The 27,919-nt window shown below is 43.8% G+C and overlaps 2 protein-coding genes across 4 annotated transcripts in view; one reads left to right on the top strand and one right to left on the bottom strand.

Annotated features, from left to right (window-relative positions):
- Positions 1-3,112: 3,112 nt before the first annotated feature.
- Positions 3,113-12,490, top strand: LOC105010434 (very-long-chain enoyl-CoA reductase). Its single transcript, XM_029119047.2, has 12 exons — positions 3,113-3,687; positions 3,948-3,999; positions 4,508-4,552; positions 6,581-6,684; positions 7,474-7,589; positions 7,779-7,884; positions 8,876-8,948; positions 9,049-9,092; positions 9,280-9,337; positions 9,646-9,734; positions 10,294-10,339; positions 11,412-12,490. The coding sequence occupies exons 1-12, from the start codon at positions 3,532-3,534 to the stop codon at positions 11,537-11,539; spliced, it is 1,017 nt and encodes a 338-aa protein (XP_028974880.2). The 5' UTR covers positions 3,113-3,531; the 3' UTR covers positions 11,540-12,490.
- A 70-nt stretch (positions 12,491-12,560) lies between these two features.
- abca4b (ATP-binding cassette, sub-family A (ABC1), member 4b) overlaps positions 12,561-27,919 on the bottom strand; it is a 40,647-nt gene continuing 25,288 nt past the window's right edge. For all 3 annotated transcript variants that reach the window (XM_034291446.1, XM_034291445.1, XM_034291447.1), the window contains 23 exons: positions 26,867-27,039; positions 26,435-26,559; positions 26,158-26,256; positions 25,456-25,645; positions 24,759-24,853; positions 24,333-24,365; positions 24,128-24,233; positions 23,340-23,414; positions 22,995-23,164; positions 21,943-22,120; positions 21,223-21,338; positions 20,897-21,044; positions 20,359-20,482; positions 19,761-19,890; positions 19,463-19,583; positions 19,224-19,286; positions 18,996-19,102; positions 18,522-18,663; positions 18,281-18,415; positions 16,615-16,718; positions 15,708-15,800; positions 15,278-15,527; positions 12,561-14,523 (listed from right to left, as the gene is read on the bottom strand). In XM_034291446.1, the coding sequence (XP_034147337.1) occupies positions 14,368-14,523; positions 15,278-15,527; positions 15,708-15,800; positions 16,615-16,718; positions 18,281-18,415; positions 18,522-18,663; positions 18,996-19,102; positions 19,224-19,286; positions 19,463-19,583; positions 19,761-19,890; positions 20,359-20,482; positions 20,897-21,044; positions 21,223-21,338; positions 21,943-22,120; positions 22,995-23,164; positions 23,340-23,414; positions 24,128-24,233; positions 24,333-24,365; positions 24,759-24,853; positions 25,456-25,645; positions 26,158-26,256; positions 26,435-26,559; positions 26,867-27,039 (2,933 nt within the window). In that variant the 3' untranslated portion in view covers positions 12,561-14,367. The remainder of the gene's footprint in view (positions 14,524-15,277; positions 15,528-15,707; positions 15,801-16,614; positions 16,719-18,280; positions 18,416-18,521; positions 18,664-18,995; positions 19,103-19,223; positions 19,287-19,462; positions 19,584-19,760; positions 19,891-20,358; positions 20,483-20,896; positions 21,045-21,222; positions 21,339-21,942; positions 22,121-22,994; positions 23,165-23,339; positions 23,415-24,127; positions 24,234-24,332; positions 24,366-24,758; positions 24,854-25,455; positions 25,646-26,157; positions 26,257-26,434; positions 26,560-26,866; positions 27,040-27,919) is intronic.

Genomic DNA, 27,919 nt, shown 5'->3' with positions numbered 1-27,919 from the left:
AGTCAGTTTCAAGATGGCTGTGATTGTACAGCGTTTAGACCCTCTAGCAGAGAGGGCATGGGCCTGCGAAGCCAGGTGGGTAGCCAGGGAAGACCTCTTTCTGGTCATTGATGAATCAAGGGCCCGAGCTCAACCAGACCACAGTTTGTCAGCAATGTTCCATAAAGGTGAAATGGTCTGATTGTGAAATGGGTGACATGAGGCGTTGGCCGGACACACTTGAAGAGGTTTGGGAGGCTGATTACAGGGTGGTTTCAGATTCAGACATCGAGGAGCTTTTGAGGAGATCCTTGAGGGGAGCAAGACGAAGGAGACAAGACAGAGCTTTGAGCAGAGTGGCTTCCTTTGAGGTAAGAGCCATCATTTATGTTTTTCAAGAGCATGGTAGCTTTTGAAATCAGTGTTATATTTGAATACAAAGGGAAGGTTCATGAATTTAATGGGCAACGTATGAGTTGATGAATTTCCTCACTTTTTAAACATGTGCCAAATCTTAAATTCATCAACATCTTGTTGCAGGAAACTTGCTGCATGACAAGAGAACTTGTAGCAAGCCCCTAAAAGCCCCTAAAACTGAAATGTGAATTTCAAAGTCGTTGCTCAAACCGAAAATGTATTAATCCCTAAAACCTTGTTTGTTAATTATAATCTACACAATAACTCACATGACATTCTTGCCAGTGCACAGTTTAGGACCAGGAAGACCCTTCCTGAATATGAGTATGACAGGTCTGAATAAACCCATCATCTAAGGCATTAAATGCAAATGGGGGTTAAATGCATTGCCAATTGAAAGTAATTTCCAACTGAGCTGATATCTGAAGAACTTACAATGGCTAGTGTTGGAGCAATTACATCTATCAATTACAATAATTGTAGAGCAAATTTTTTTTTATTTACAAAATTCTGTTATGCAGGTATCAATATGTTATTTACAGAGGTGCGGCATCATAAGATTACTGTATTTCAAATTGTATTATTTACTTCCTTCGATTTTGAATTGCCAACTCAGGACACACAAATAATGCAGATAAAGTTGTATTTCAAATTAATGCAAACATTTAGCTAAAGAAATACAGTGGAACAACACAAGTGTTTCAGAGGTTTTATACGTTAAAGAGACTGTACGTCCGCAGACGAGCAACCCAATCCTGTATTTTCATGACACGTTGTCATGTTACGTTCCAGACACAGAAAGATGTTTGAGTCCACCTGCACACACACTGTCCCACAGAAGGGTTGAACTATCTCGCTCCGTGAGCCTCCTTCTGTGTTTGTAGAGGAGGAGCCTCCTTCTGTGTTTGTAGAGGAGGAGCCTCCTCTGCCTCTGTGCCTTGGTCCCCTCTGGTTTGTATGTGATTGTTTAAACTTAGGACTGCTGAACAAATGTATACCTCAAGTCTAATACTACATCAATTCAAGTGTTGGCATTCTCCATTATGAATGCCAAATCTCTCCCTTTATGTATAATATTATGTTTTGCAGAGGCTTTGCACCATAGGGAGCAGGAAGTTGTCCATAACTGAAAGAAACATCACCTCAGCCCCATTTCCAATAATTATTATAGAGAAAGGGAAGCAGTCTGTCTGTGTGCTGAATCCACAAAAGGTCTGCATTATCATTTACATTTAAGTAATTCAGCGAAAAGATGTTAAATTAATACCAAAAGATGACTAATACTAGTTCACTCCTATATAATGATACATTCACTCCCACTAAGGGGAACCATAAGAGAAAAACAGGAGGGTAGTGATTATGAGAGGAGCAACCTCTATACAACGTTTAGGGAACGTTTGGTATAACTGTAGACATACTTGTTTTTGTGGATGAATGCCAACTGAATATACGGGGATCTAGTTGTAAACTAGAAACACCGCTCCAGAAGACTAGAAACACCTTTCTCTTTCCTTTCCAGAAAAGTTGAATGCTTTGAGTGAGGAACAGAAGCGTTTAAATTTTGCAGTGATCTCTTAATTTTAACCCCGACTGTTCCTCACTCAAATCCTTCCTTTTCGACTTTTTTGGAAAGTAAAGAAAAAGGTGCAGCAGTCTCTTAATTTATTACAGAGCTGTATTTGGATCCAAGATCACTGTAGGAGCTCTACAATTCCTTTCTCACCATCAGCAATCTTGATGGATGAATGATTGTTTAATATGAAATACAGTATTTAGTGTGTATTCAGATATTTAAAGAAATAAATAAAATCTTTCTTATGGTCTTTACAGGGGGCAACAAATATGTTTGAACCATTCTTAATTATTTACACTTTCTACGTTTAAGTTAAATTAATTTGGTTATTTACCCACATTCACTTATGGAGGCACTAATAATATTCATTTACGATGTAATATCTTTTTAAATAATCTTAGTTGTGTGTCAAATAAATGTATTTCTTGAAAATCTTTATAAATTGCTAAGAAATAGTTCCAACAAGATTTCTTTCTGTGAACTTTCATTTAAAAGCAATCACTAACTAGCGTTTGCATTTTGCAATCCGGGTCCCAAACAATGTTTTTGGTTATATTCCTAGAATGACTGAGATTCTGTTTTTTTTTTCTTCTCTGTAAGCCGCGAGTGAAGATTTACTATGGTAGTGTAGATTCCATAAGCTGATAATGTTGCACATATCAGACTTTGTTGCAGATAACATCAGTTGCCAATTAATCCTAGCCCACAAAATGTTAGCAATGGGTAGACTTCTGCCAAGATCACTTGGCTTCCACTGGGAATGCATGTCCCACACTCATGTAACGGATTACTCTATTTTATTGTATATCAGATTTTGTTTTATGTTTGGGCTTGTCAAACGGGCTGTTAACTTATTCATGGTTACATTGAAATGATATTTGACTAAAGGTTGAAGACCACTAATGCCTGTAATGCATGGAAAATAACTTAAGCAATGCATCTAACGCAAAGATATAGTGCCCTCCAAAATGTCTGGCAGCCTTGGTATAGATTAGCAGAAAAATGTATATGTCAATAGGAATGCTTCTGTTATATGTCAATAGGTATGCCATGTTTTTAAGATTTGTTTTTAAATTGTAGCTCAGTTATACTGCAGTTTAGATTTCTCAGATGTTTGTATTATATGATTAAGCTGTTGAACAATTCATTATTTTTTCCCCTCACCTGTACAAAGGCTGCCAACAATTGTGCTTGGTGCTATATTTAACAGAAACTCCAGAGTGTTATCACACCACTCCATTCCACACTGAAACAGATCCCTGACAAACAGATCCCTGACAAACAGATCCCATTACATCACATCCCTGTATGTTCCTCTAACATAATATATTGCTGAGGCGTTAGGGGATGCCAGCGTGATATAACAGACTTAGGGTCAACACATGCGTGCGCACACACACCATCTTAGACATGAAGAGGTTATCTTACCCCAACACACAAGCATCAGACACAAACACACACTCACACACACAACGACAGAGCAACCAAGGCACTCATAGATACACTGAGGAACAGTACCTATTAGAAACACAGACAGACAGTACCTATTAGAATCTCAGACTATGGATTTAAAGAGTCTGTTTGTTGTAGCCCAGTTCATAAAGGCAAGATGTGCCCATGGCATGACAGCAGGAGTCGCCAAAAAGGATAAAAATTATATTTTCTATGAGGTGGAGATTCAGGACTCTAAGAAGTTAAAGCTGTGCTACTTGGACAAGGTAAGTAAAAAAAAAAGTCTACTGGAATTGAATTAGCCTATACAGTATACAGACAGTTTTTTTGTTGTTGTTGATATTACGATTTAACATGTCAGTGTGTCTAATATCAGCAAAGCATTTGCTGTTTCTCTTGTATTCTTTTGATACAACTTATGACACTGCTACAGCCGAACTCCAACTAGCAGCCTACAGAGGGTTTTGAGACATTTGTACATAATGCTAATGACAACTTGTTGTGTGACCGCCATGTATTCTGGCAGGTGGAACCTACTGCCACTATTGGAGACATCAAGTGCTTGTTACACAAGTACTGTGAGTACCCAATCTCTGTCTTGCTTCTGGTTCTAACAAACATAATTTGTCCTGATTTTAGTCCACTTTTTGCTTGTGCCCACATTTAAGTTTAGTCTTCCTGATATCCCCAAAATAGTAATGGACACTCTGGGTCTGGATACTAATCAAGTGTTAGCATGTATTGATGATCAAAGTCTTTAAATGGTCATTATACCATTCTTTAAGATCACTGACAGATATTTCAATTGACTTAATGGCATCAGTGATTGCACCCTTGGAATCCCAGGCGACAAGAGAACACATTAACTCCTGTCTGTTTCAACGATTGCAATGACACATCTTAGGAAATTTCTATTTAGCATTTGGTCGGATTTCAGGAAGCACACTGATATTACACCTTTGGAACATGAACTTTGCTTAGCAAGCAGGATTAACCAGATTGACATGGACTTTACCCCGAGGACCAGATGGTGATGTGTTGTGCAACTATTTCTGAAGTGACTAAAGTATGTTATGATACCTGCAGATCCCAAATGGTATCCAGCCAGACAGGCTCTGACTCTTCACCCAGGTACTGTCTCCTCTTCATCATCCAAGCACTGACATACACACAGCATACACACAGCAACATACACACAGCAACATACACACAGCAACTGGATCTTTAAAAGTGCAATTTGAGTCCACTTTTGTTACTAATTTTTGTTATTATATCCAGTGTTTGCATCCTGGTTGCTGTGCTGTTCAAGGTGATGTGAAACATCTTGTTTTTCAAACTCTCCCACACCTGCTCTGGAGCTTTAATGGCAAGGCAAGGTTGTAATAGTGAAGTGGATATCATAAAATCATTTTGAAAAAAAAGTTTATCATCATCATGTGAAGCGGTTGACCGTGCCCACTTTCTTATTACCTCATATCTTATTACCGCCTTGACTGGCTGGAAGATGGAGGGGTAATCTAATGATCTGCTGAGAGCTTGATCTGAGCTTTTGTGACGTGACGGAGTGGTCTTGGTAGCAGGTCGTCCAGGTTTCATGCCTCTCTCTGGCCTGTGTTGCATTGCATCTATGATGATGACACCTTTGCCGATGAGACGGGTTCACACGTTCAACAGAACAACCTATCTGGCTCTCTGAGACCCACTCCGATACCCCGCAAACTATGCAGTATTTAAACTGTTGCTCTTCTCGACACGCACATTTTTGGACCGAGTCCGACCTATTCGTTCTAACAGCCACTGAAGTTAGACATGTAGTCTCAACAGCAAGGCGGCTCCACAAACATTCCTGTTCTGAGAATTTAATTTAATGCTCAAGCCTGATGTTGCTCTGGTGGGTTGAGTCCAAAGGGCGGTGCTCATTCTGGAAGCAGGTGGCTCATTTGACAGACAGCTCACAGAGGCCTTTGCTGACAAGGTGATTAAGTATCAGCCTCTCATGTTACGCCTGAACAGCCTCGGTTATCTTTGCAAACCTGCGGCTCTGGTATTTCGGGAGTCCGGGCCATGATTACCGGCCGACAGTACCTGGCCGTCAAACGGCAGCCCGACATTAGTCATGGATCAAGTATGTGTTCACATTTTATTACCTGGTGCGGACCCAAACGTTTGACCTGGGACCCAAACATTTGACCTTTCACCAGTCCCCAGGGGTAATGTGTTCCTTTCCGGATGAGTGGCTTTCAGATAAAAGATGCCGTTGGAGTTAGTGAGGGTTGGCATTGGAGGTATCAGCGTTTGGGGAAAAATATTTTATGCAATGTGTCTTCACAAAGCCCAACCCTAATGTCTGACCATGACGTGTTATTGAGCATTGCACCAGACACCCGACACGCTGAAATTATCCAGACGTTAATGGAGATGGCATTCACGGGTAATGCTGGGGGTGATTTCTCAAGAGTGACGTTCTTTAATAGTTGGGTGCCGAGCACTTGTGTTAGTAGTCATTATTGTAAAAGAGAATGTGTTCTCAGTTACTTACCTGCTGAACTTAGAGCACATACCCAGGGGCCCCGCGGAAGGCATTAGAGCACATACCCAGGGGTCCCGCGGAAGGCATTAGAGCACATACCCAGGGGTCCCGCGGAAGGCATTAGAGCACATACCCAGGGGTCCCGCGGAAGGCATTAGAGCACATACCCAGGGGTCCCGCGGAAGGCATTAGAGCACATACCCAGGGGTCCCGCGGAAGGCATTAGGGCACATACCCAGGGGTCCCGTGGAAGGCATTAGAGCACATACCCAGGGGTCCCGCGGAAGGCATTGCAATTGGCCAGCACCTTCCGGAATTGGGAATATGGTTGCCTTGTCTTGTCACTGTAGTGGCTATTCATGGTGATTTTGGTGCTTCAGTCGAGGTAAGAGGTTGGCGGATGCATCGGCTGTGTTTCGGAGGACACAGTTATCAACATCAACTGTCCCGAGTCGGGTGGGATTTGCTGCCATGTAGCTGAACCTTAATAACAAATGTTGCAACAAAACATTGTGGAGGTATAAGTTACAAGTTTAAAAGGGATGATACAGAGAATACAATGAATCCCAGCCTAAATGTCTTAACCTGGTATGCAGAACTGTAACCAGGACAAAACTAAATTTTGTCAGACGGCCAGTCGTTGAAGGATGATGAGGTGTTGGAGAATCTACCGGTGGGAACCACGGCAACAATGTTCTTCCATGACCTGGGACCCCAGCTGGGGTGGACAATGGTGAGACTAACTAATTTCCCTTCACCTTTAACCCTTAGCCTTGCTTTACCTGTCAAAAGCATACTATCCACTAACCCTGGCCGTTAACCCTTTCCCCCTCACCCAGAAGTCTATCTCCCCTCTAAAAACCACACCCAGAAGTGTATCTCCCTCTAAAAACCACACCCAGAAGTGTATCTCCCCTCATAAAAATCTCACCCAGAAGTGTATATCCCATCTAAAAACCTCCCCCAGAAGTGTATCTCCCCTCATAAAAATCTCACCCAGAAGTGTATATCCCATCTAAAAATCCCACCCAGAAGTGTATCTCCCCTCTAAAAACCTCACCCAGAAGTGTATCTCCCCTCTAAAAACCTCACCCAGAAGTGTATATCCCATCTAAAAACCTCACCCAGAAGTGTATCTCCCCTCTAAAAACCTCACCCAGAAGTGTATCTCCCCTCTAAAAACCTCACCCAGAAGTGTATCTCCCCTCTAAAAACCTCACCCAGAAGTGTATCTCCCCTCTAAAAACCTCACCCAGAAGTGTATCTCCCCTCTAAAATCCTCACCCAGAAGTGTATATCCCATCTAAAAACCTCACCCAGAAGTGTATCTCCCCTCTAAAAACCTCACCCAGAAGTGTATCTCCCCTCTAAAAACCTCACCCAGAAGTGTATCTCCCCTCTAAAAACCTCACATTCAGAAATGTATTGGAAGGTCTGACTGACATAGATCCGTATACCTTAGTGTAAAACGTAGACGGTTTTGGGACCAGCAAACATGTGACTCCACCTTTCCCCTGAAAAGGTGTTTCTGGCAGAATGTATTGGACCCCTCTTCATCTACCTGCTCTTCTTCCTCCGCTTGCCCAATATCTACGAGCCGGAAAATGACTACACCACCAGTCCTTATTCCGTGGTCATGTAAGTAGAGAGAAACTACCAACACTCTGACCAAAAAGGCAAACGCATAACACACTTATCCAAATCAAATTACTGTTATTCATGGATATATTGTCACTGAAGCCTTTCTCTACTCCTACTGTGGTACTTCACACACACACACACACACGTTTCAATCATAACTACTTTGTTTATTCTGGTTCTCTGTAGGCTGGCGTGTGTATGCCACTGTGTCCACTACTTCAGGAGGTTGTTGGAAACCATATTCATTCATCGCTTCTCCAAAGGGACCTTACCACTGCACACTATCATGAGGGTATGGTTCATCTGACATAACACCCAACACCTAACCCTAACCTGACATAACACCCAACACCTAACCCTAACCTGACATAACACCCAACACCTAACCCTAACCTGACATAACACCCAACACCTAACCCTAACCTGACATAACACCCAACACCTAACCCTAACCTGACATAACACCCAACACCTAACCCTAACTGACCTGACATAACACCCAACACCTAACCCTAACCTGACATAACACCCAACACCTAACCCTAACCTGACATAACACCCAACACCTAACCCTAACCTGACATAACACCCAACACCTAACCCTAACCTGACATAACACCCAACACCTAACCCTAACCTGACATAACACCCAACACCTAACCCTAACCTGACATAACACCCAACACCTAACCCTAACCTGACATAACACCCAACACCTAACCCTAACCTGACATAACACCCAACACCTAACCCTAACCTGACATAACACCCAACACCTAACCCTAACCTGACATAACACCCAACACCTAACCCTAACTGACCTGACATAACACCCAACACCTAACCCTAACCTGACATAACACCCAACACCTAACCCTAACCTGACATAACACCCAACACCTAACCCTAACCTGACATAACACCCAACACCTAACCCTAACCTGACATAACACCCAACACCTAACCCTAACTGACCTGACATAACACCCAACACCTAACCCTAACCTGACATAACACCCAACACACTCTACATTTTACTTCACTTTGCATTGTATTGTGATAACTTCTGATGAATTTCATTCCATTGTAATATATTCTGTTCTCTTGTATTCTGTTGTGTTCTATTCCATTCCGTTGTGTTCTATTCCATTGCTTTGTGTTCTATTCCATTCCGTTGTGTTCTATTCCATTCCTTTGTGTTCTATTCCATTCCTTTGTGTTCTATTCCATTCTGTTGTACTCAATTCTGCTCTGTTATTTTGTGTTCTATCCTTGTCACCCAGAACTGTCTGTACTACTGGGGGTTTGCTGCTTGGCTGGCATACTACATCAACCACCCCCTCTACACCCCACCCTGTGAGCAAATCCATTCACTGATTGGGGAATTAATAAATGACAAGTCATTATTGTTGGTGGACAAAACTGAAGGGATTATAGAGCTTTGTGTCTCTTACAGCATATGGGAACCTCCAGGTGTACTCTGCTTTGGTCCTGTTTGTGGTATGTACTCTAGTCTAATGATCGTTCTCTTAGTAACACCACGTTGTCATTTATTCAGAAAAAGGCTTATTTTTCACACAATTGTTGATTTTCATACCATGCTTGCCTGCTTTCTTTCATTACCCCCCCCCCATCCCTCCCTAAATCTGTCCTTACTTATTTTCCTCCTCTGTCTTTGTTCTCGCAGTTATGTGAGGCTGGAAACTTCTCAATTAATTTGGCACTCAACAACTTGGGCTGTAATGGTGAGTTGCTTTCCATAGTCTCTGAATGCGTCTTATTGTTTGCATACAGAATTAAATTCAGGAACAATGTCATGGACCGACGCCGAGAACGACAACACGTTTCCAGAATACTTCAAACCATTTTGCTCGTTGAGGCGGCAGTAAATGTGTGGCCGATTGTCATCCAAGTGCTAAATACAATGGCCCTTTTCATCGGCCTTATGAAGAAAGATAACCCCCTGTTATTGCCAGATGGCTATAAAACAGTGGTATGCTGAGAAGATATTTCCACAGTGACAGTGCCTCGGTTCTGTCCCGCTGCCTGCCAGGTCTGAAGCCCAGACGGATCCCCTATCCGAACAGGAACCCATTCACCTGGCTTTTCTTCTTCGTCTCCTGTCCCAACTACACGTACGAGGTGGGTCTAACCCAGAACCACTGGGCTCCTATCCACAGTCGCTTGCGTGAAAATGGTTTAACGGGGTTTAACGAAATTTAAAAGGGTTTAGCAGATTCTAAAGGATTTAACCATTTCAACAGTGTTTAACAGATATAGCAGGGTTTAAGAGATGTAACAGGATTTAGCCGGTTTAAAGGAGTTTAACAAAATAAACAGGGTTTAACAGATTTAATAGGGTTTAACAGACTTAAAAGGGTTTAACAGATTTCCAAAGTGAAAGGCAGCAACAGGTGTTTCAACATCTAGTCGTTTGAGATATTCTTTTCATGTAAGGGCTTCTTTACCAAGGAATCAAACCCACTACCCTAGTGTTAGGAAATGCCATTCTCTGCGAACTGAGACCATGGTGTCGTATGCTTGTATTGTGTCGGTCGGTGGTTCTCAAACCCGTCTTACAGTAAGTCTGTAGCCCTGGTGTAGGTAACAACTTCACACAACACCTGCACAAATACTGATTATAAAATAAAAGTAAAGTGGCGTATAGCAACTCTATTTAATGTGTGTTCTGATTTTTCAGGTGGGGACTTGGCTGAGCTTCTCGGTCATGACACAGTGTGTCCCAGGTAAAGTTACACAGCCTTCAATTACTTACACAAACAGCCTTAACTTACACAAACAGCCTTCAATAACTTACACAAACAGGCTTCACTTACACAAACAGCCTTCACTTTCTCACACAAACAGCCTTTACTTTCTCACACAAACAGCCTTCACTTTCTCACACAAACAGCCTTCACTTTCTCACACAAACAGCCTTCACTTTCTCACACAAACAGCCTTTACTTACTCAAACAAACAGCTTTTACTCACACAAACAGCCTTTACTTACTCACACAAACAGCTTTTACTCACACAAACAGCTAATACTTTCTCACACAAACAGCCTTCACGTTCTCACACAAACAGCCTTCACTTTCTCACACAAACAGCCTTCACTTTCTCACACAAACAGCCTTCACTTTCTCACACAAACAGCCTTTACTTACTGAAACAAACAGCTTTTACTCACACAAACAGCTTATACTTTCTCACACAAACAGCCTTCACGTTCTCACACAAACAGCCTTCAGTTTCTCACACAAACAACCTTTACTTACTCACACAAACAGCCTTCACTTACACAAACTGTGTGTCAGTATGTTGACACTGTTGTTCCCAGTTTGAAGGAAACAAGCTTTGTGACTAACATAAATTCATGGATCATCTGCAAAAGCATTATATTACCTGGAAAGCACTTCTCATATAGCCTAATTGTGTCCCTCTAATAGTCTAACCATGAACAAGCAATTAAACCTTGGTGGAACAGTCCTATTGCTGTAGGACTACTTTGTTGAGATTAAAATATAATGTGCTAACTGTTGATGCTGCTGTTCCAACAATCAGACATTTATATTTCAATATACAGTACCACAGACCTATTTTCATAAAAAGAAACACTTGATGGAAGGCTTTTTCCTGGTCAAAGGAAGACCAGTCAGCTCACAGCAAATCCATTTTACAATCCATCTTATTCTGTTATCTTACAAGGTTAGCAAGCTAAGTTCAGATTCTCCTTCACAGCACTGAGCCCGCGGCCTTGCCTCCCCAGAACACACAGCATTAACCAAACTCTCGCGGGTCTTTTTCTCTCCACAGTGGCTCTCTTCACGCTCTTCGGCTTCATCCAGATGACCATCTGGGCGCGGGGAAAACACCGGACGTACACCAGAGAATTCACAGACTACCCAGAACTCAGATCGGCCATCATCCCCCTGTTCCTCTAAGCAGGGGGCAGGGTGGCGACAAGGGGGTCATCTCGAATGACAACCCCATTCCCAAAACGACAGCCCTATTTCATACGCTTCTGGCTGGAGCCAAGTGCCGGCCGGCTGCCACAAAGGCATCTGGACAAATGCAGTGAGCTACATGGGGAAAAGGGAGCACTGTGCTGGGCATAGGGTATGGTTCCAGCCAAATGTAGTGGCTAGCGCCATCACTCATCCCTAAACCGGGTTCACAGCCGGCTCAAATACATCCCACACAGCAAGCCCGGTCGCGCTTACCTAAGGTGTTTGAAAGGAAGCTAATATGTTTGACCTAGATTGGTGCAAGCTGACGCTGAATGGTTCGGTGTTCGACGTGGGACTCTGAATAAAATGTTTGGTTTCTGTTGGGGTGTCGTAGCTGACTGAGTCAATTCCCTTTAAATTCCAGGCAAATCAGAAAAACTAAAAGATTGAAAAAGCGTTGGAAACTGGAAATGCAATTTTCAGCTGAACAAATTCTGGCCTAAACCGAATTTCTAATTCCAAATCGAAAAGCATTGAAGAGAAATTGGATTGGATTCGGGATTTCTGTGCTCTTCCTGAATATTCTGGATTTGAAATGGAATTGAAACCCTGGCAATATCTGGTGTCTTGGGTATCTGGAGTGTGTTGGGACATTATCATGGCGTACATTTGTAGCAAACTGTGGCACCACAAAGACTGTTTGGTAGAGTTTGATTGCATAGGCAGAATGACCTGGTCACCTCATGGAGTCTGGTTCCTCTCCAGGTTTCTTCTTGGGTTCCTCTCCAGGTTTCTTCTTGGGTTCCTTCCATGGGGTTTTTTCTAGTCTCTATGGTTCTGCCTACATTGTTGGCTCTTTGTGCTTTTATACTGGTTGTATGTAAAGCTATTAATAAAACGTGCTAATGTAAAAAATACAATTAATAAAACGTGCTAATGTAAAAAGCATTTTTCAATAAAATAAATGTCCTTGATTGATGTACTGCTTCATTGGAATGACACAACAGATTGCATAGTGGCTGGAGAGAAGCTTTTCACGTTTATTCACCATTGTCATTGTTGCAGCACAGTTGATGTCGGGGACCATTTGCTTTACAATAATGTTATGCTCTGGAATGGAAAACAGTTCATCTGACCATAATGCACTTGACCGAGAGCCCTATTCACTCAAAACAGGTCATATGTTTTCACAGGGTGTTTAGGTAATTATAATGAATCATTTGTTTTATATTTTCTTTGTTATCACATATTATAGAAAAACATTTGATTTGATATATGAATTGAAGTTGTTCTAAATTGCTTTACAGTATTAGTGTTTTTTTTTATTGTGTGTATTATTATAATTTTTTATCAGTTATATTTAAAATAACACTGTTTTGGATTAAATAGAACTCTGAGCGGCATTGTAACTTGATTCATATATATACATCCATTCGCATTCGTTTCTTTAGTCGTCATCATTTTTCTAAATTAAAATGACATTCATGTTTTGAGGAAAAAAAGCAAAGAAGATGTATGCTAATAAAATAAATACATGAATAAGGACATTGGCAAATCATTGTAGGGGCGTGTTCTTCCTCCCTCTGGGACGGAGAACCCTGAGCTTGGTTAGAACCCACTGGAACAGTGGTGTTCTCTTTCAATACTGTTGACAGGTCTAGCAGCCGCAGGCTTTTGCTCCAGCAAAGCAAAAACTCACCTGGCTCAACTAATATTCGAATCATCATAGTCTTCAGTTAAGTTTAGCTAGAACAAAAACCTCCATTCTCATTGGACCTCTGTGAATAGGTTTGCCCCCCCCCACCACCACCACCACCACCATGCCATATAACTCAATAAGCATTTAAAGCTGTGCCTTGATGTGATCGTAAGAAAATGAATACATCCTAAAGTGCTTAAATAAAACATAGCTTTTACGCAGTACATATATAAACAAAAAAAATATATGGTTTTACATTATTTGAAGGTCTGTTGAACATTATCAAAGCATTTGTATTATTCCTGTATATAAATGTCTGTGTAAAACAACACCACCTTGTGGTCCAATTTTGGTACTGTGAGGAAAAAAACATGGACCTTTTCTCTGTGTAGGTGGGAATTTGACAAGCAAAGCGTAACTTCCACTTCTGAGTCAGATTTCACTGAACGAGTCAAAACGAACCCATAAGTGAGCCTCCATATTTCTGTCAGCTATCTAATATTCTCAGATCAGGACAAAAGTAGGATAGGAGATTAAGAAAGCCTCTTCAGACTGTTATAGCCTGCTGTGTGTTTGAGGAGATATCTTAAACCAACTGATGTTAAAGAAAGCCACTACAGACTATTGATTTCAAGCCTGCTGTGTGTTTGTGGAGATATCTTAAACCAACTGATGTTAAAGAAAGCCACTACAGACTATTGATTTCAAGCCTGCTGTGTGTTTGAGGAGATATCTTTAACCAAGTGATGTTAAAGAAAGCCACTTCCGACTGTTGATATCTAGCTTTCTGTGTGTTTGAAGAGATTTTAAACCGACTTATGTTAAAGAAAGCCACTACAGACTGCTGATATCTAGCCCACTGTGTGTTTGAGGAGATATTAACTGATGTCAACTGTATGTGTCCTGCAAACATAAAGAGTATTAGGCATCCTTTTTCACAAGTCACAAACAACATGCAGAAATGTGACTGACAAAATCTAAGGAACATATCGCAGACATAATTCATAAGCCTCAATAAATGAAATTATCATGTGGATATTGTGTAGACATTAAAAATACCTGGTTGTCATTAAAAGTGTTGACAATATGTTCCTCAAAAAGCAAAATGTACACAGATTTCCATTCAAGTTCTAGTTTGTCTCCTGGTTTTTATCTTGATAGGGGAGACCTTGCGTCTTATGGTAACACTTCGTGTTTCTTTGCGTGAGCCGGCCGCTCGTGTTTCTGGAACAGTGTCGTCATCCTCTCCTGCCTGCTGCTTTGCAAAGTTCACAAACACCTGCAGGACAGAGGAAACCTATTAGTTTCCCCCCTAACCCTAACCCTAACACAACCCTGATATAAACACAACCCTGATATAAACACAACCCTGATATAAACACAACCCTGATAGAAACACAACCCTAATCTGAACACAACCCTGATATAAACACAACCCTGGTATAAACACAACCCTGATATAAACACAACCCTGATAGAAACACAACCCTAATCTGAACACAACCCTGATATAAACACAACCCTGGTATAAACACAACCCTGATATAAACACAACCCTGATAGAAACACAACCCTAATCTGAACACAACCCTGATATAAACACAACCCTGGTATAAACACAACCCTGATATAAACACAACCCTGATAGAAACACAACCCTAATCTGAACACAACCCTGATATAAACACAACCCTGATAGAAACACAACCCTGATATAAACAGAATCCTGACCCTAACACAGCCCTGATATAAACACAACCCTGATAGAAACACAACCCTGATAGAAACACAACCCTAAACTGAACACAACCCTGATATAAACACAACCCTGATATAAACACAACCCTGATATAAACACAACCCTGATAGAAACACAACCCTAATCTGAACACAACCCTGATATAAACACAACCCTAATCCGAACACAACCCTGATATAAACACAACCCTAAAGTAAATACACAACCTTAATATAAACACACAACTGTAATGTAAAGACACAGTGCTGATGTAATCAGAGCCCCTTCAGTTTACCTGATCTAACGTGGTCTGAGAGACAGAATAGTCCTCGATGTTCAGCTTGTCCTTGTTGGCGACCACTAGCTGAAAGATCCTGGCCAGGGAGGAGGAGGCGATCTCATACTGCAGCGTGTTGTAGTGCTTCTCCCTCTGAACACACCCGGGGAAGCTGCTGTCCATGAAGCTCTCCGCCAGCCCCAAGTCTGGGGGAACACCAGCCTTTACCGCCTTCACCTTCATGGTCACCACGTAGCCCTCCCCGAACCTGGACAGGAAGAGGGACAGTTGGGGTGTCGAAGGTGTGCAATCTCACATTCTGGCCAAAACCTTGGATGTGACACCCGAGTTACTGCCATCAAACACATCAGCAAGTAACTTCTCAAAGACGTGGGACCAAGAGTTCAGTTGGATCGGGGATCCCGTCTAGCGTGGAGGGCAGACGTACTTGTATTTCAGGTGCTGAATGGTCCCCAGACACTTGAACGTGCCGTTCACCATGATGGCCAGGCGGGTACATAGGGCTTCACACTCCTCCATACTGGGGGGGCAGAGACCAACATGCTGAAGGGTTGCCTCAGTACATTGTTGAAAATGGGGGTGGGGTTGGGGGATAGGGTTAGGCGGTTGGGTTTGGGGGTAGGGGGTTAGGTTAGGGGTTAGGGTATTGGTTTAGGGGTTAGGTTAGGGTTAGGGTTAGGTGTTTAGGGGTTAGGTTAGGGTTAGGGGTAGGGTATTGGTTTAGGGGTAAGTTTAGGGTTTAGGGGTTAGGTTAGGGGTTAGGTTAGGGAGTAGGGTTTGGGGGTAGGGTTAGGGTATTGATTTAGGGGTTGGGTTAGGGTTTAGGGGTAGGGCTAGGGTTAGGGTTAGGGGTAGGGTATTGGTTTAGGGGTTAGGTTAGGGTTTAGGGGTTAGGTTAGGGTTTAGGGGTTAGGTTAGGGTTTAGGGGTTAGGTTAGGGGTTAGGGGTAGGGTTAGGGTTGGGGTTAGGGGTTAGGGTTAGGTTAGGTTAGGGGTATGGTTGGGTTAGGGGTAGGGGTAGGTTAGGGTTAGGATTAGGGGTAGGTTAGGGGTAGGGTTAGGGTTAGGTTAGGGGTTAGGGTTAGGGGTAGGGTATTGGTTTAGGGGTTAGGTTAGGGTTTAGGGGTTAGGTTAGGGGTTAGGGGTAGGGTTAGGTTAGGTTAGGGGTAGGGTTAGGTTAGGGGTAGGGTTAGGGGTAGGGTTAGGGGTAGGGTTAGGGGTAGGGGTAGGGTTAGGATTAGGGGTAGGTTAGGTTAGGGTTAGGGTTAGGATTAGGGGTAGGGTTAGGGGTAGGGGTAGGGGTTAGGTTAGGGTAAGGGTTAGGGGTTGACCAACCTGTGTGATGTCAAAACCACCGCCCTTCCGTCCTGGATGACACTCATAATGGCCGTCCACAAGAACCGCCGGGAGTGGGGGTCCATGCCTGTAGTGGGCTCATCCTAAAGAGAAATACACACCCACATACACACACACACACCAACAGACAGACATACACACAGACAGACACACCCACAAACACAAACACACACAGACTCACACAGACACACAGACACACACAGACACACACAAACACACACACAAACACAAACACTTTACATTGCATGTACAATTTAATTCCCATCCTGAATTGATCACTTTACATTCAAACTGACCATCACAGTAACCCTCTGAGCCTGAGCCCACATGCTTCACCAGCAGCAGAACAAAGAAACAAAAGCCATACAGATCTCCGGGATGGGATGCAATATCTATGATTGGCTTGGCTCTCTATGAGATTAAGGACAAAATCCAGCACATCATGGTAACCAACATAAGTTATTCCTCTGGGATATTCAACTGTAACTACTGACTTTGGCTTTTACATTGTAGTTAAACGCAATCAGCTAGTGTCCCAGGGCTGAATCAGTGCTTGATTAAATGATGAAAACCAGAAGGCTCTCCAGGACTGGAGAACCATAACCCTGTCAAACAGTACAACAGGGTGGCTCCGAATTAAAGGAGGGTCTAAATGAATACATGTACTTAAGTGGGATGGTTTTATTACTTTTAATTGTCCCCGTGAAAGCAGGGATGTAGCATTTGAGCAACCTATTCCTGCTGTTGGATGAAAACCACATTTGCCGGTTTGAATTTAGAATGTATTAGAAACAGCACTCAACCTCAATTTACTCTCAACATTTAATGGTGACTCTTGCACCATGAAAATTGATTCAAAATTACTTTTGACATTTCTAAAGTGTGTGTACTGTAATTGTAAAATAAGGCAGTGTTTGCCAATTCCTGAAAATGTTTTGTCTTTGGTGAGAATATGATTTTGTCTGACAATGATAAGTACTCTACAGTATGCTTTCTCTATCAGTTAAATTTTACTGTGACTGACATGAAGACCCAGAATTCTACTGCTATAGTTGAACCTTTGTCCATTGGCCAGCGCAGCACACTAACTAACTTTCTCCCAGTGCAATGCACAGCCACAAAACAAGCCTGGACTCACCAGTAGAACCAGGGTTAGGGTTAGTGGACTCCCCAGTAAAACCAGTTTTAGGGTTAGGAGACTCACCAGTAGAACCAGGGCTGGACAGCCAATCATAGCGATGGTTAGGGTTAGGGTGAGTAGACTCACCAGTAGAACCAGGGCTGGACAGCCAATCATAGCGATGGTTAGGGTTAGGGTTAGTAGACTCACCAGTAGAACCAAGGCTGGACAGCCAATCATAGCGATGGTTAGGGTTAGGGTTAGTAGACTCACCAGTAGAACCAGGGCTGGACAGCCAATCATAGCGATGGTTAGGGTTAGGGTGAGTAGACTCACCAGTAGAACCAGGGCTGGACAGCCAATCATAGCGATGGTTAGGGTTAGGGTGAGTAGACTCACCAGTAGAACCAGGGCTGGACAGCCAATCATAGCGATGGTTAGGGTTAGGGTGAGTAGACTCACCAGTAGAACCAGGGCTGGACAGCCAATCATAGCGATGGTTAGGGTTAGGGTGAGTAGACTCACCAGTAGAACCAGGGCTGGACAGCCAATCATAGCGATGGCTGTGGAGAGTTTCCTCTTGTTTCCTCCGCTGTAGGTTCCTGCACAGCGACCGGCGTACTCCGACAGGCCCAGCTTCTGGATGCCCCACTCTGCCACCTGGTGGACAGACAGAAGAATCGAAGGATGGGTGACACGGGCAAGGGGGTAAAAACACACGCAGACAAGTTAATGTACAAACACACACACACGCCACTCGACTCACTCTGCTGATCTCGGACTCGGGGACCCCTCTGAGCCGAGCGTACAGGAACAGGTGTTCCCTGCCGGTCAGCAGGTCGTCGACGGCGTCACACTGGGGGCAGTAGCCCATGTTCTGGTGCACGTCCAGCATTTCTGACAGGATGCTGAAGAACCAAGGAAGGAATCAGACACAAATTGCACTTACTGCGGAAGTATTCAAATAACAGGGAAAAATTTGGCCTATGCTTTCACCAGTGGATTTTTTCCTCTGTGCTTTTTTCTTAAATAGATGTTCAGTGTTCCAAAGCAGGGAAAATAAATATATGTATGAATATACATTTAATGCACAGAATGTCAACTTCAATTGGGTTTTTCTAAAGCATCTAAGTACATTAAATGCATTTAAAATCAAACGGATGTGCACTGACATAACATAGAATTAAAAGCATGGTACAACTGTAGTTTCCAGATTCTCTGTCATTGTGACGTCCGGTACCTGTATCCAGCGACAGTGGCCTCTCCAAAACTAACGTCGGCATCTCCAGTTAGCATCTTGAAAGTGGTGGTCTTCCCGGCCCCGTTCACCCCTAGCAGACCAAAACACTGCAAGACAAGACACGGACCGGCTAGTGACAGAGGAAGTCCCAGCCTTTTTCAGGAAGGATGTCCAGATGCTGTATATTGATATGATCATATTGTTGTTGTGGGTTGTTCTGACCATTACCTCTCCAGAAGACACGCCCACACAGATCCTGTCCACGGCTGGTCTCTTCCTCCCAGTGTATGTCTGTAGAGCAGATGACAGACTCACTGTGTGTAGGCTACTGCATCTAACTACACATGCAACTGGCTTTGGAATCCAATTGGACTTTATTGTTTCCTTGGTTGGGCCCTATCAACTGTACAACAAAAGTAACCTTACAGAGGTCTCTGATCTGTTGGATGTCAATGTTGGAGTCTAACCTTGCAGAGGTCTCTGATCTGAAGGATGTCACTCTTGCTACCTCCATTGTAGATCCTTTCTCTTTCTTCAGCAACGTCCTCATCTTCGTCTTTAGGAGGCGGCCCTTTGAAGTCTGATAACCTGGGGGGGGGGGAATTATTGATTGATGGATTGAAACCAAATCTACACCAAATGAACTAGGAATAACTGAGGGTTTGACAATACTTTGATTCTATGCTGTGCTTACAGTCTATCTTTCAGTTGTCTATCAAGCAGTGTTTGGGTTTCATAATGTATTTCTGGCCATTCATTACTCACCATTGGTCCAGGAAGAAGCGATACTGTATAAGGATATTGAGGAGGAAATAGAGAAATCCCTCCACAGCCATGAAGACCAGGTTCTTCCCGACAAAGTTCCATTTGAATGGGTCCATTGCATGGTCCTCACCTAAAACAGAACATTTCAGAACGTTTTAACAAAGAACCTTGAATGTCAGAGAACTGACATTCAAAACAATTGAGTTCCAAGGTGTTTATCCAAATATAGGCAAATTCATAGTTTATTTTAAGTCTTCTAAGCTGCATCATTTATAAAAATAAAAAGGGTAATTTTAATTTGATGAACATTTAAGATGTATATATAAATAAAAATATGTTTTGGTCTGTTCATTCATTTACTTTTGTGAATTAATTTACTTCTGCCAGTTACCTTTTACAAAGGTTGTGACATCAAATGTAGAAATTTGACCCAAACCCTTTTTCAGATAATAAATCCAAAATATCCTAAACATTCCTCATCAAAACCTGTGACTTCCTATTTCTTGTCATTTTCATAACCCGCTACAGGAAGTACACTCTGAATTGGTGGCCTGCCATCCAGAGCTCTGCATTCCGTAGAAACACATCAGGGGCTCACCGAAGTGTGCATACACGTCCGTGACAGCCTGATTCATCGCCATGTCGATTAGGCCCCGGCCCAGACAGAAGTGAGGGAACACCAGGAGGCCTTTCTTCAGCCACTCGTTGAACTCCAGCAAGGACTGGTAAAACAACAGAAGAGTTCCTTGTCGCTCCGCACAACACAGCCACACAGTTGGTGAGACCAGTTCCCCTCTATCTCCATCCATCTATCAGTCGTTACCCGCTATATCTTTTTTTGACTCCTTCCCCCATTCTCACCCGGTTGACCACCCCCCCCCTCCCCCATTCTCACCCGGTTGACCATCTCTCTCTCCCCCCCCCCCCCCCCCATTCTCACCCGGTTGTCCATCTCCCCCCTCCCTCTCCCATTCTCACCCGGTTGTCCATCTCCCCCCTCCCTCCCCCATTCTCACCCGGTTGTCCATCTCCCCCCTCCCTCTCCCATTCTCACCCGGTTGACCATCTCTCACTCCCCCCTCCCTCCCCCATTCTCACCCGGTTGTCCATCTCCCCCCCCCCTCCCCCATTCTCACTCGGTTGTTCTCAAACAGCTCCAGTATAAAGGTGAGGGCGCTGCTGTTGATGCCGATGAACAGGTTGATGCAGGACAGAGAGACGTAGGCCGTGCTGGGGATGTTGAAGACGTAGGACATGGGATACATCATAGGGGTCACAGACCACCTGGAGAGGAGGGAGGGAGGGAGGGGCAGAGGTGGAGGTGAGGTTAGATATTTATGTTGTCAGAAAGGTTGAGCTGTGAGGGGACCTAAGACGAGCCTCTGGCTGGTTCCACTTAAAACAGGCAACAACCTTCAAAGACGTCCCCACAGAGCTTTTAAGAATCCTGAACGCGACTCACCCGTACAGTAAGAGCAGGAGAACGAGGGCAGGCAGGTTGGCGGCTGAGGTGTAACACTTCTTATCGAAGGCCACAAAGATCCCCACCACCATGGCGGTGCTGAGGGAGTAGTTCACCTGGGGAGAGAGGGACACAATGAAACCCTTTCCGCTGTGGTCATGCCAGGAAGGTTCGTGTTTGTACGAGGACTCATTATAAGCCTTCTCCCCCCTAGGGGGCATCAAGAAGCAAGGTTACCGGCAGACAATATGGGTGATTTGCCTGGAGAGAAAGACAGGGCTGGAAGCCTCCTAGTTGGTTTCTGTCTGTTTGGTGTGCTTCATCTTTAGACATGTCTGTTATAGGTGTCTTTTGGACATTCGTCTTCCATTGGGCACGTCCAGTTGGGCTAGCCTACCCCCTGACCCCTGAGGTCATGAGGACATAAGAGAGGTGTCTCTGGACCAAGGATGTTGCTGTCTCCGGGGTACAGACAGTTGACCCTTGACCCTTGCTGATAGCTCACATAGATGCACACATGAATTTCAGTTCCACACCACAAAGCTAGGCCCAAGACACTGGAATATAAAGAGCTCAGCAAAAACATGCAGGCTAGTTGTCAGTTTTGACACTTAAGGAAAATCCGCGGTTAAGAATCACTTGCTGGTTCCTCTCAAGCTTTCACAAGGAAGGGTATTATTGACACGTCGTATTTACAGATGGACGGACGGACCGACTTACCATGTCCCAGAAGAAGTTGGCTACCCAATAGACCAGAGGGCTGACCCCACTGACGAACTGCAGGTGTTTGGCCTTGCTGACCCGCTCCTGGATCAGGTAGAGCACAAAGGATGCTGGGATAAAAGACATGGCGAAAATCACACAGATCGCTGTCACTGCGTCAACAGATGTCTTCAACCTGGGGGGAGGTGAAAAGAGGCAGGTCAGATATTAGAGGGGAGATCATAAAAGACGGGCACTGGGGAGGTCTAGCGGTCAAAGCCACATATACACCTGCATAAAGAGTTCAAATTCGGCCTCCTGCTATTTCAGCACACCCTCCTCTACCTTTCTGTAGATGATAGTGGAGGGCAGGCGGGTTGAAAGAGCAAGATGTTTCCCACAATGCAAAGCCAGTTGAACTTACACAGTGACCTAATACAGGGCAGAGCCAATTGAAGTAACAAAGTGACCTCAGACAGTGCAGAGCCAGTTGAACTCACACAGTGACCTCAGACAGTGCAGAGCCAGTTGAACTCACACAGTGACCTCAGACAGTGCAGAGCCAGTTGAACTCACACAGTGACCTCAGACAGTGCAGAGCCAGTTGAACTCACACAGTGACCTCAGACAGTGCAGAGCCAGTTGAACTCACACAGTGACCTCAGACAGTGCAGAGCCAGTTGAACTCACACAGTGACCTCAGACAGTGCAGAGCCAGTTGAACTCACACAGTGACCTCAGACAGTGGAGAGCCAGTTGAACTCACACAGTGACCTCAGACAGTGGAGAGCCAGTTGAACTCACACAGTGACCTCAGACAGTGCAGAGCCAGTTGAAGTCACACAGTGACCTCAGACAGTGGAGAGCCAGTTGAACTCACACAGTGACCTCAGACAGTGCAGAGCCAGTTGAACTCACACAGTGACCTCAGACAGTGCAGAGCCAGTTGAACTCACACAGTGACCTCAGACAGTGCAGAGCCAGTTGAAGTCACACAGTGACCTCAGACAGTGCAGAGCCAGTTGAACTCACACAGTGACCTCAGACAGTGGAGAGCCAGTTGAACTCACACAGTGACTTCAGACAGCTGCTCTTTGGTGAGGTTCAGGGGGTGGTTGACGGCAGTGATTCCGTACTCCATGGGGTTGGCGTTGCGAGGCAGGTAGGCCCGCAGGATGGCATTGTTCGCCACGTTCATGAAGGCCACCATGGCGTGCCAGCCTTTGTTGTTGTACCACACCTGGGTTAGGGGGAGGAGGCGTGTTTAAAAAGGCTAAAATGAATGGCAATAAAGACACTGAAATGAACAGTATGTCAGCGTACGATTTGAAATAGATAATTTCAGGACAGTTTATGTTTCCGCGTGTAACGGCAGACGTTCGCGTGGGTTTCGGCGGGTGAATACAGTCACTAACCTTGACATTGTACTCACTCTCCATGTATCTGAGGAAAGGTCCGATCTCCCTCAAAGACTGCTTCGTGTTCGGACCCTGAGAACAAAACAAATTGTGGTCAGGGTGTTCTAGAGCCGATGCCACCTCTCTCCTGTTTCTCACTCTCATTAAGTAGCATTTGATACCATTCAATTATGTTAATGAGGCTGAGTATGACAGAATTCCATTATGTTAATGAGGCTGTGTTTGACACAATTCCATTATGTAAATGAGTCTGTTTTGATACCGTCCCATTATGTAAATTAGGCTGGGTATGATACCATTCCATTATGTTAATGAGTCTGTTTTGATACCGTCCCATTATGTAAATTAGGCTGTGTATGATACCATACCATTAAATTAATGAGTCTGTTTTGATACCATCCCATTATGTAAATTAGGCTGTGTATGATACCATACCATTATGTTAATGAGTCTGTGTTTGATACCATTCCATTATGTAAATGAGGCTGTGTTTGATATCATTCAAGTATAAAAATTAGACTGTGTTTGATACGATTCCAATATGTTAATGAGGCTGTGTTTCATACCGTTCCATTATGAAAATTAGGCTGCGTTGAAAACCCTTCCGATATGTTAATGTGCTTGGATTTGATGGTCAACTGATAATGAATCATTTGATAATCAATAATAGTGAGAATTTGATAACGAGTCATTAATCCCAGTCAATACCAGCAGCCCTTCCCCACCAGCCACCTGAGCTGAGAAGATCTGACCCATCAGGTCATTAGGGATGTAGTGGTCCATACCCCAGTCACGTTGAGCATCTTCATTAGCTGAGAGGCAACATCCTGGATTTGTTTAGGGCTCACGTCCAGGATGGGCAGCTGTCCTCCCACGGATAAGCCTCCATATCTGAAGAGAATCAAGGATGACAAGGTTACACAGATACACACAAAACGAATGGCGCAACACTTATCAGTGAAGATAATTAAAGACTTAATGAAATGGTACCGTTGTTCATTCACCCAGTATTTGCTCTTCAAACTAAAAAACAGAAAAATAGAATGGTTACAACAGGAAGGAACAAATTGATGCAGATGGAGTATCTCGCTACTGTATCGCAAGATTAATAAACAAATGATCACTCTGAATAACAGCCTCAGCTAAATGACTAAAAGGTCAAAGTAAAATGACGGTAACTTCAGAACATTGTGCAACACCTGCCATGGTCCATGATCTTGGCTGTGTTTAAAATAAAATAAAACAGGATCTTCCATAAAAAACAACTAAACATTTCGAAATCGTATTCTCTCAAGCTTGTCCTAAACAATACTAGGTAAATGAAATTAAAACTTGCACAAAATGAAAAAAATAACACATTCACTTATCAACCAGCACTTGAGTACAACAACAATGATATCTGATGAGGATTGAGACCTTCGTCTGATGAGGCTGGGGTATGTTTTAACAAGGTAGTCGGATATGTTCCTCTCAGTCAGGTCCAGCAGTATATCACCTGTGGCCTCCTTTCTCTGTAGACACAGGACGAATACAGCATTCAACAGGGAGAAAACATTTCACCGTGTTCAAAATGGAACCCAGTATAATTCCGTGAAAGGGTTTTGCCTGGAACCAGAAAGGATCATCAACCCCCCCCCCCTCTTAATTTAAGTCAGTTGCTTCATTTCAGCCCGTATTTAACAGCAGGAGAATATGCAGCCACAGGAAATGTGGATTAAAAGTAATGGAACTTAGTACTTAGTCAGTTCCCCCTAGCTACAGATGTAGGATCAGTTTCCTCTAATTACAGATATACGATAACTTCCCCCTAGCGACAGATGTAGGATCAGTTTCCCCTAATTACAGATATATGATAACTTCCCACCTAGCAACAGATGTTGGATCCGTTCCCCCTAAATACAAATGCAGGATAATTTCTCCCAAGCAACAAATGTAGGATCAGTTCCCCTAGCTACAGATGTAGGATCAGTTCCCCTAGCTACAGATGTAGGATCATTTCCCCTAGCTACAGATGTAGGATCAGGTCCACTAGCTACAGATCTTGGAAGAGTTTTCACTCCCCAATCCTAACCCGACCCAATATCTATTCTTCAACTTCAACTGCTTTACTAACCTGCTTAGGAGGCAGCCCCCCAGCGCCGACTGGACAGATGGGCAACATAGTCAACTTCTTATTGGTGCTGCACTGGCAGGAAGGGGAGGGGTCTAGCGGGTTCCAGGCAGGGCTCTGCAGGATGTTGGTGACTATTGGTGAGACCTCTGGTGTCTCCCAGTCTAACGTCTCATTCTCACAGGGCAGATTTCTGTATGGAAGAACACGCAGATGAACACGCAGACGAACAGGCAGACGAACACAGACGAACACGCAGACGAACACGCAGACGAACACGCAGACGAACACGCAGACGAACAGGCAGACGAACACAGACGAACACAGACGAACACGCAGACGAACACGCAGACGAACACGCGAGACGAACACGCAGGCGAACACGCAGACGAACACGCAAGACGAACACGCAGGCGAACACGCAGACGAACACCCAGATGAACACAGACGAACACAGACGAACACCCAGATGAACACAGACGAACACAGACGAACACGCAGAAGCAGACAAACACGCCACAACAAGTAATGAATTAGCAAAACATTTGGGAATGTAGTAAGAAAGACAAGAGAAAGATTTTGGACAATTAGTTAAAGTCTTTCCCGGGATTATGCTATAAACACGATGTAAAGCCCCCAGCCGGACATCACGGCAAAGCAAGGACCTACCTTGTGTAGCTATCACAACAAGTAGCTGGTACATACTTTAGATCTACTCCTGACATGCAGCGAGTCCCAAGACCAGGGGGGTTCAGCAACGCCTTGGCAAAACGCGTCATCTGGTAGTTCCCCTGGCGCTCATTACTGAGAACAGAAGGAAGAGACAGAAGAACAGGCCTGGTGTGTCATGTTTCAAAGGTCAATCTCTACTGGTTCGGCATCGAAGATTACATATCAGGCATGACACAGGACAGGTGTCCAGTCAAAGAGATAATTGGTTGTGATCTCGTGCAGGGTTCCTCTGAAGAACGACGAGACTGACCTGAAGAATGTAAACTGCTGTCCGTACATCCAGGGGGAGAGTGTGAGGGCCGGGTACTCTCCAAAAGGAGGCACAATCATGGTGAAGACAAGGGCTATCAGTACGAAGCTAGCAGGCAGAACAATCTGGAGGCAAAGAGACACCAAGTTACAGGACCATTTACACATTCCACTCTGTTTGGGAATCAATAAAGTTACTAAATTGATTCATTTATCTGATCCCTCTATCAATGGAATAACTCAACCCCCAAACAGAAATAAGCATATGTAGTCCACATGGGGAGTGTCATTCAAAGCTTCCACTGCTCTTGGTATAAAACCAATGTAGCATATTCAGTTCTGAGTTCCGAAACATCTCCCATTGAGCCATGATATCAAACCCAATCATTATTTCATCCATCTGGTGACCTATATGATAACCACTCTGATATACCTGTGCCAAGAAGTCTTTCAATGACCTGGTGGCGTGGTGAAACCTCTTAACCAGCAGAGCCAGGAACTGCTTCATCACCAGGCTTGCTCCTTTGATCTGCCGAGAGCCTTTTCCGTCACTGCAGTCTTCAGCACGGAGTCTGGTACCGTTGGCCTGCTTCAGCTCATCTGCCTCTGTGTATAGTAGGACCAGTAGAAGGTAGTGATCAGGAAGTGGATGCATTCAATGAAAAGTAATAAACATAGGAAATCCGGGATCCGCCTTCGACGAAACGGATAAATTTTTTTTTTTAAATCACGTCAACCATATTTAAGGGAAGAAAATGGATTCAAAAATTTAGAAATGTTTATTTTCTACAATGTTTTCTGATTATCTGAACTTAATGAGTGCAGCTAGTTCAGCCAGGGAACCCAAGTGGGCACTCGCTCAGCAATGCATCAGCTGATCACTCCAACCACAGGGGTCGGCCTGGGGTAATCACTCCGATTGCTGTTCTGATGGACGTCTTAGCAGGTGGTTGCTAAGCCCACCCTCCACCACAGACTCAACCTGATTGTTTCTGTTTCCTTCTGCAGGGGGATTGTTAGTGAGTAACTAGCTCATTGTAAAATAATTAGTAACGATACCTAAGACAGTGATAATGTTGTTATTAGTGGTATTGTATACATGAGAGCACTAACACCAAGACATCATAGGTGCACTGTTGTGAATTGTTTCTCTAATAAATGGTTGAATCAAGACATGGTGTTACCCGTCTGAACTTTGTCTAAAATCCGGTCAACAGAGTCCTGTAGTTAAACAGGCTCTAAGTGTTATACTGATTGACAATGGACTATGATCAGCCAATTTAACCTGACGGCGGTTTTACAACTAAGTACTGTTGTGATTTCGTCAGAGGAGAGCTGGGTGGAGGACTAGGTTATTGGAAAGTTAGACTTGCTGAGTCTGACTCTGAACCTAAGCCAAGTGATTCTGTGCAACTTGTTTTGCCAGACTGAAAGCAACGACTCATTTAATCTCTCTAAGCCATTGCCTGGGGTGAAATGCTGTCAA

Source organism: Esox lucius, chromosome 3, assembly GCF_011004845.1.
Source record: "Esox lucius isolate fEsoLuc1 chromosome 3, fEsoLuc1.pri, whole genome shotgun sequence".
NCBI classification, from domain to species: domain Eukaryota; kingdom Metazoa; phylum Chordata; class Actinopteri; order Esociformes; family Esocidae; genus Esox; species Esox lucius.
The sequence above is the reverse complement of the archived record's forward strand: the minus strand, read 5'-3'. Positions and strand labels throughout refer to the sequence as shown.